The sequence below is a fragment of the Pyrus communis genome, chromosome 15 (genome assembly GCF_963583255.1).
Source record: "Pyrus communis chromosome 15, drPyrComm1.1, whole genome shotgun sequence".
Lineage (NCBI taxonomy): Eukaryota > Viridiplantae > Streptophyta > Magnoliopsida > Rosales > Rosaceae > Pyrus > Pyrus communis.
Window position 1 is genome coordinate 4074980 of NC_084817.1, and position 9225 is coordinate 4084204.

The following is a 9225-nucleotide window of genomic DNA, read 5'->3' on the forward strand; positions in this document are numbered from 1 at the left end:
GGATTAAGCTAGCTGAGCAGACGTTGCCTTTACATTCTCGTTCTTCAAGCTTAAACTTAGGCATCTCTTGTATAATATGAAAAATAGGGCATTTCACATCTTTTCTTTGTAATTTCCCAATAAAGGAATGTAGATTATTCATCTTCGTAGAAATATGTAAATGAAAACATTTATATATTTTTCCATTAGACATATTCTCACTCTCTATAAATAACGATAATTGTAAACATCAAACTTACCATAAAAAGATAATGATTATTCCAACTAATCTAATACCAAGACAAGTGAGGTATCAATCATCCAATAAACTAATAACCCAACCCTCGGTTTTCTGAAACAAATGCAACAAGAAACAAATAAAAATTGTGCTGGATTTGGATCTAAAACACACACTAAATCGGGGTCCTCACAGTCTCAGAGCAAGAACAAAACTATTTGGAAATTTGTGCTCGTTTGCAAGTAGGGAATAAAGCCCTTTCATCTCAACCACAAAGCCGACCAACTTTCATTGTTTTCTAGCCATATCTTTCACCGTTTGACACAGTAAAATTAAAAACAAATTGTTTTGGTTCCAGGCTTTCAGCCGCATAATTGTTCGTCTGAATTACAAAAGGTCTGTGTATGTCACCCTGATTTTTACTTCCTCCCATTAATTTATTTTGTTACACTTTCGTCCTAGTCGTTTTTATTATTTTTACGACAAACTTCCAGGGTTGTCCAAGTGAAGATTGATTGCGTGAAAATGTTAGTGGGTCACAATGTTAACTACAAGTTTTAAGATAGAAATAAAACACACGCAAAAAAATCAATTTGTTCATGGAGGTATTTCGTCAAACATGGTGCGCACATGTCAACAGATACCGACACATGCCAAAACAATATGATGAGTGATACAGAGAGAATTTGTCTGAGTGTTGTCGATGCAACTTTCGAGATACGCCTAGCAAGCTTTACATCAAATATTTGATAAACACAAAAGGAACCCACACCAAACATTTAGAAATTCCTCAAAAAACCTCACATGTATATTTGTTGGACGCCGCATAGTCTTGGGATCACTTTGATTTGAATGTCCATCCGCCTCTAAATGTGGAAATCAACTTAGTTGACGAATTGGACGGAAAATGAAAACAAAACTCAAATGCAACCAAAATGAAATACAAGGACGAAAGTGAAAATCCGAGTACAAGGACTTCCGGTGCAATTTAACCTAACTGTTAAACCAACATCCAAAAATCAGATTCAATGCTAATTATAGTTGTTAATCATGCAACTACCCAGATATAATATGCTGATTCCCTACCCGCCTTCTAAGTTCCAATTACATTTCATCTGCAATATTTCCCCCAGTGGAGGACCCGAGAATCAAAATCTAGCCGGCCCTAATTTGTTTTGTAGCTTCATAAAGTGGCATTGCGGGTGAAAGTGACAACTAAATAAGGTAATTAACAATACAACCAAGTTCTATGATATCATTAACTAGTGATTAATTAAGCAAAATCCATACCTGTCATAACCTAGGCAACACATCACTCCAACTGAAAAACCACCACCATATCAATAGTTTTGTAATTGATCACTGCTTCTCTCTTTTCGGTCGGAGCGGGCGGCCTAGAAGAAAATTTGGACACAAACAAACACTGCTCGGTACTTTTAGCGTTAAAAAGTCATTCATATTCATCCGCTCATCACAAGTTAATACATGAGTGATTTTTGCACCTCCCCTTTGACCTCATACATTTCCCTGTTTTCTTTTTAACCATTGGATTGAACACATCGTTTCACACACGAAAACTCAAAAATCTGATACCATTTTTTCTGTCGGTTCAATTCTTCAATTTTGATCCTAACCACGTTGTTAAAAAGTTGATTAACAAATTATTCACAGATTTTTAAGTCTTCATATAATAATATTGGATTAAACAACTAAACCAACATATTTCAAAGTCTTCTTATATTAATATTAGATTAAACAACAAACCAACAGATTTCTATGTCTTCTTATAGTATTATTGGACTAAACAACAGAACCTAGTATATAAAATCGTTCACTTCCAAAGACAATGGCATGATAAATTGCAGTTCTGAAAGAAAAGGAGAGACAGAATCAAGTGAGTGAGAAATGGGAAGAAGCTCCCGTTGTGAGAAGGATGGACTGCGCAGAGGAGCTTGGACTGATGCTGAAGATCAAATTCTGCTCGATTATGTCAGAGAGCACGGCGAAGGGAGATGGGAGAAACTATCGAGGGAGACAGGTGAGTTGGCTTCAATTCTACGTACGAGCTTCTTAGTTACAACGCATGAATGTTTATGAAATATGCATATTCGGTGCAGGTCTGAAGAGATGTGGGAAGAGTTGTAGGCTTAGATGGTTGAATTATCTGAGACCTGATATCAAGAGAGGCAACATTACACAAGAAGAAGAAGAATTGATCATCAGACTCCACAAACTATTAGGCAACAGGTACTTATTGTTACGTAAACCTTGTAAGCTTTGTTAAGTAGTATGTCCTAGTTATGGGTGTTTCATAGTTCTCGGCACATGTAGATGGTCATTGATAGCTGGAAGGCTTCCAGGTCGTACAGACAATGAGATCAAGAACTACTGGAACTCTATCTTAAGGAAGAAGGCAAAAGAAAACCAATCAGAAAGGTCTAGAAATGAGAGGAAAACCATTGAAGACTTGGCTACAGAAGCTGCGTCATCAGTAGAGACCGATTCGCATTTTACCAAAGAAGAACGCAGACCAGCAAACAATGGAATTGAAGAAAAGAATACAGAAGCAGAACCAGATTGCCATGATGGATTCTTACCTAACACTAGTGACAGTGATATGCCGCGGAACTTCATAACGGATCTCAATGAAGGGCAACTTAGCATATCTGAGTTTCTCCATACCGACTTCACAAAGCTTTGTGAACTGAATATGAAGATTGTTGATTGCACAAATAACTGTAGAAATGAGTCATTAATGTCAACCGCAACCACTGAAGCTCCTTTGCATTTGGAGGAGTTGCTAAATGATTGGGAAGCTTACGACTTTTATCTGCCCTGAAGTTTCTTTGGGTACTTGATTCTTTTCCCTTGAGTGTCGATATCAACTAAAATGGCCTAGTATATTTGCTTATCATGCATCCTTCATCCAATATTTCCATATATGGCAAATATCATTTGTGTTTGGTGGTACAAAGGGCAACATTTCCTAGGCTTTCTTGGTTTAGTTTCTAAACTATACGTCCTTTTTCCGGGAGACAGCTTACAGGATAGGTCTTTTGGGTTTTTCCGTAAATGGAACGCTCTTTTTATTATTTACCGATTTTGTAAACAGAAAGATCGTTGTGGTTACTTGTCATTTTCATTGCACCTATGACCTAATTAAAGCGAAAATGAGTAATATATACATGAATACGAATTACTAGTTCGATGCGTAAGTAGACATAACCAACATTTTCCAATATTAATCAATATGTTATATCCAAAAAGGAAAATTTAATTCAACTTCAAACTCTGTCAGCAACAAACACTACTAAAAAAATGCTTGAAACTCAAGCAAATAGCCAAAAACACATCAAAATTCCTAGGTTAACAAAAGAACTACAGGCTATGATTAAGTGGCGTACCTTCCTAGTTTTAGTTTTGTCCGATGGCTATGCTGTACCTTATTCGTCAGAATCATCACCATCTATCTCTTCTCTTTCATCCATGTTCTCATCATCCTCATCGTTTTCCTTCTCCTTCCCAGAGTCTCCTTGCACATGTTCTACTTTACCATCACCAATGCCATTGAAATCCAACCTACTCGAACCCTTTTCGGAGATTTCAAAATTCCCATTTGGCAGATTATGTGTAACTCCCGTCTCTCTTCCTGCAATAAAGGCTTCTAAAAGCTCCGAACATCCTTGCCTTTGAATGCTAACATCCATGCTAACCGAAGACGACGATGAAGGGACGGTCGGTGTTTTTGAGTACAGCTGACCCAATTGACTAAAATAAGAACAAGTTTTCGACTTCAGAGGACGCTTTTTCGCAGCGTCTTTGGTTTTCCTAAAGTACTTGTTGATGTTCTCCCACTTTTGCTTGCACCTTCTGGCACTTTTCTGATAGCCCATTGAAGCCATTAAAGCACTCACCTCTTCCCAAACATGCCCTTTTGACCCCAGTTCCGCAAATTTCGACTCTACACTACTGCGCACTAGAATCAAAGCCTCGACTTCATTTTGAGGCCATCTGCTATTCGCGTTATCAGCTTTGGAGGGTGTCAATTCCTCTGCGGTTTCAGGTTCACTTGAATTATCGGGCTGCAACAACAATGGGATTTCCCTAGGAGGAAGGTTGACTCTTTGGCCAGTGATTTTCTCAATGTATGAAACAATGAGAGCTTCTCTGCTTGAAGCTATAGCCTGCTCATGGAGTTTGCCCATGGCTTCTCTCTTATGGTTCTCCTCCGCTTGACATCTCCATGCTTCTTCTCTCTCTCTTCTCTCTTTGTCCATTTTTTCAATCACTTCCAAATACTTCTTATGAAGATTCTCTTGGTGATCCACAACCTGCTTCACCAAGTTCTCAAAAAACCTAGTCATTGAACTTAATTGCTCCTTCATTTTCCTCTTCCTCTTCCGAATCTTCCTCACCAACACCTCTTCTCCAATGGAGTCTTCCGATCTGTTATCTGCCCTAAATGTATCAGCTGGAGCAACATTGAGGCCATTAGAATCACCAAAAACCACAGGAAATCCCACATTTTTCAGGCAGTTTTCGCCGGTGAGAGCAGAGCCAGAGCCAGTTTGATTCTGATTACCCTCCCCCATCTTTGCAAGGTTATAGATTGCTTCAAGCTCACCATAAAGCCTGTGTTTTTCCTCCAAGTCCCTGCATCTCTCCCCTTCTTCCTGCCTCTGCCTGTTGTTTGTTGTGTCGGGGACTATCGCGTCAAGAGGCTTCCAACTGCTGCATTAACACAAACACGTGGGGGGTAAAAACAAGGTCAGCATGAAAAACAGAGAGAACACAGAACAAGTACAACAAAAAAGCACGTAAATTTCTCCAATATCAACAAAAATTACCACATGGGTTCTCTTATAATCCCATAATATTCTTGGGTTTGCCAATTTTTGAATCCTAAGTTATGTGGTCCACTGTTTTCACTGAGACCAAGCTTGAAACTTAGAGGGCTCGGCTGCCATGGCAGCCTGCTTTCTTCCCGCTGTTCTTGCTGCTGCTGCTGCAGCAACGCTTGGAACTGGAGATGATTCTGTCGTTGAAACAGGTCGTGGGTAATCGGAATCGGTTGAGCTATTTGACTGACATGACTAAACGGCTGCTGCTGATGAAACTGTTGAAGGAAATGGTTCTGGTTTTGCTTCTGAGGACTGAAGATTGGTAAAACTGATGACCTAGAATCCATGAACTGTTGATTACCAATCTCTGCTGTTTCAAAATTCGACTGCATATCTTTTTTTCTCCAAATCGAAAACAGAAAAAAAATGTTTTTTGTCACTGTAAATTTGAAATATTTGAAGCAGGGGAAAGTAGGGTTCTTCTTCTTCTTATTGGAAAAACAAATCTTAACAGAAAGATCTTTTGAAAGGTTCAACTTTCAAACGCATAACAGACTGAAAGTTTCAGAGAGTGAGAGTAGGGAAGGATAAGGATTTGGAGCTCCCAGAGTTCGTCTAGTCATATTATCGTTCTTTGTTTCATTTTTTGAAATATTTGTTTTAGAATTTGACAATGTTCTTTTGGGTTGTTTGAACAAAATAGCTATTTTGATTTGCTTTATATATATTAATATAAATAGGAAAGAAACTAACAACATTGTCAATGTTTTTGTTAACAATGTGATGAAAGAATTCTTTGGTTTAGTTTCTTCAACACACGTTCGACTTGCACAAAGTGTTATTTCTGACGACAGTAAACGTTCCACTCATCGTTTACTGTTGAGTCCGTATGTGTTATGGCACTATCTATGAATAGAGCAATTATCTTCAACCAATTGTGTTTCGAAATTTTTTTATAACTCAATAAAATAAAAATCAAGAAATGTTCTCTCGAGGGAATTTGCTCCTTATACTCCTTGATGGGCAACATAGTCACGTAGTGACACGTGCGATGGTAGTAAAGAGCTGAAAAGAAACGGACTCGTAGGCAATCTCATGGGGGCCCACAGTGACACACATCGGAATTTGAATATTATGTCGTCGTCCAACATGAAAGAGAGAGTGACGACCTTTTGGAAGCATACGATGTATGTGGCACGTGAATAGGAGAGTACACTGGCCATGCTGTCGACTTATCTCTCAAGATTAATTATAAGGAAAACTAATGAAAATAGCTTAAAAAACTAATGAAAATAGCTTAAAAACTTTGAGTTTTAATGATAAGAACAAAATAAAAGGTAAAATAAATAGTATCAAGATTGACTTTTTAGTGTAAAAAATATGGTTTTTCGTTAAAGTTCCCTTAATTCTAATGGAAAGGGATCTTCGTCAGATCCTTTTGCTGGAGATCTCGTAATCATATCCATTCATTGTACATTATGCAATTAGAAATCATTTAAAATTTAAATTTTAAAATTAAATATAAATAGCACCTAAAGAAAATTGATCGCACAATGTACGATGAAAGGATATAATCACGAAATCCCCAAATCTCCAATTATAATGACCAGTCGCGATTTCATATCCCATCCAACTACCAATATTCAAAGTTTGCAAGTGTCAGTTTGACAATTGTAGGATTACTGGTAGACGCTAACCATACAACTCTCTCTCATGGTCCATTTGCAGTGTCAAAAAGTGAGTGTCGAAATCTCAGCAACAATAGTCGGCTCTCACTTAGTCATGACATGATTATACTGTTATCGTAGTATTTTCGTGCTACTTGAATTATATATGACATATAAATATGATTAACAATTAGTTTGAAACTTCAAAAAAAAAAAAATTCATCGATTGTATTATGATATTTAGTGAATTTGACCGTTTTTCTGACACATTGAAAAATTTCTCATGATTAACATATGATGTCGTGAAGGTAGTATACATGTATGAAGAAAATCTTTCACCTCATTTAGATGGCTTCTTTTTGTAGAACTGATTTTATACATTAGTGATTTGATAGATGAAACTCAGAAATGAGTAAATGCGAAACTTAACATTTGGAGAGAAGTATTGGAATCTAAAGGTCTTCGCTTAAGTCGGTCAAAGACAGAGTATATGGAATGCAAGTTCAGTGCAAACGAAGGCTCAAATGAGTTAGAGGTGAGGGTTGGAGACCAGGAAGTACCAAAGAGCGACCGCTTTCGCTACCTAGGATCTATCTTGAAAAAGAACGGAGAGTTGGATTGAGACATCAACCATAGAATACAAGCTGAATGGATGAAGTGGAAAAGTGCATCAGGTGTGTTGTGTGACCGTTGTATTCTATTGAAGCTCAAGAGAAAATTTTATAGGACATCCATGCTTTATGGTACAAAATGTTAGACAGTGAAGTATCAACACGTACATAAAATAGGTGTAGCGAAGATGAGAATACTTTGTTGGATGTGTAGGCACACGAGAAAGGATAAGATCAGGAATGAGGATATCCGAGGTAAAGTAGGAGTAATCGAACTTGAAGGAAATATGAGAGAAAATCGGTTACGGTGGTTTGGACATGTGAAATGAAGGCCTACTGATGCTCCGGTTAGAAGATGCGATTACAGGACAGAGGTTCAAGGCCCAAGGGGTAGAGGAAGGCCTAGGAAGATTTTGGAAGAGACTCTAAGAAAAGATTTTGAGTACTTGGAACTAACGGAAAATGTGACATAGAACTAAGCGCAATGTCGTTCTAGGATTTATATAGCTGACCCCATTTAGTGAGAAAAGACTTTACTGTTGTTGTTGTTGTTGTTGTATTGATTTGGTATCAAAAGAACTCACTTTTAATTGATTAATTCTCATGCGGAGCCTAATTTTTGTACTAGATACTCTACAAGTGATTTCGGTTTGCCCATAATCACTCTCAAACGAGTCCTATTGTACAAAACTCATTCAACAATGAAGTTGTTAATGACATTCGAAATCAAAATGTGAAATTGAAATAAATTTTCCAATAATTGTATGGTACAAACCCGAATGAGGAAAGATTTTGATAAATTAAGCTTTATCACGTCATATTATGTTATTTTTTAAGATTTTAATACATTAAACCTTGTCAAATGTGTCGCTCAATTGGCTCTGATGATATAATTCGTCACGAGTGCGTGTTCATGCTGTATCCAAATTTATATTGTGAATAAAATTTGATAAACAAAATGGTGAGGTGAGCAGGACCACAAATCTCAATGTTACTCCTGTAATTTTGTCTATAGTTCAGTTGGGTTCTAAGACCTGGTTTGGTACTGGGGTGATTCTGAAAAAAGCTGCTGTCAAAAAAAGCTGGGAGCTGTTTTTGTGTTTGGTAAACACTCATCTTCAGCTTTTTTTCACAGTTTTGGATGAAAAAAAGCCAAAAACAAGAAGCTGCAAAACCCAGCTTTGAAAAACCAGCTTTTTTTCATATCTGTTTTACATAAAAGTTTACCAAACACTCTAATACTGCTTTTTTTTTTCAAAAGTGCTTTTTTTTTTTCAAAAGCACTTTTACAAAAAAGTTTACCAAACACTCTGCTGCTTTATTTCACAGCTGCTTATTCTCACAGCACAGCAGAAGCAGCTTTTTTTCAAAGCACAGCAATACCAAACCAGCCCTAAATATGGATGCTGACCCCAAAACTTCAACTGAAAAAGTTGGGTATGGGCTCTGCCAGACGGACAAGGATTGTCTGCTCTCCCATTTTCGTTATTCTTTTGTACTTTTTTATTTGTGTGGTCACGGTTAAATAACGTCAATATTTTATATTACTATTCATTTTTGTCTAATTATCTCTATAAAAAAAAACAATATAAAATATTCACATGGTTTAACCGTAACCACATAAAATAAGAGGGCACCGAAAATGGGAGGGCAGACAATCCTTGTCCCTGCCAGACTCCCCTTCAAGTTGCTCCTTGGGTCTCCCCCAAGTTGGTTCCAATTTGTTACCAAAATTGAACCCAATTGGATGAGTGTGAGCTTAACCTGTCCGTAACTTTCAAAATTTCTTAAAAAAAAAAAATGAAAATGATAAAGACACTTTATTTTCTCTTATTATTTAATTTATTTAATTTAATGACTAAAGATAAAGCACACTGGTTGAGAGACTA

At 37.1% G+C, this 9225-nt stretch overlaps 2 protein-coding genes across 2 annotated transcripts; one reads left to right on the plus strand and one right to left on the minus strand.

Annotated features, from left to right (window-relative positions):
- The first annotated feature begins 2122 nt into the window (after window positions 1–2122).
- On the plus strand, window positions 2123–3056 carry LOC137718148 (transcription factor WER-like). Its single transcript, XM_068457651.1, has 3 exons — window positions 2123–2255; window positions 2335–2464; window positions 2549–3056. Exons 1-3 carry the CDS (start codon window positions 2123–2125, stop codon window positions 3054–3056), a joined length of 771 nt encoding a protein of 256 aa, XP_068313752.1.
- A 464-nt stretch (window positions 3057–3520) lies between these two features.
- Window positions 3521–5638, minus strand: LOC137718736 (trihelix transcription factor GT-2-like). The gene is made up of 2 exons (XM_068458277.1): window positions 5065–5638; window positions 3521–4948 (listed from the first exon to the last, which is right to left on the minus strand). Exons 1-2 carry the CDS (start codon window positions 5448–5450, stop codon window positions 3661–3663), a joined length of 1674 nt encoding a protein of 557 aa, XP_068314378.1. The 5' UTR covers window positions 5451–5638; the 3' UTR covers window positions 3521–3660.
- Window positions 5639–9225: the final 3587 nt, after the last annotated feature.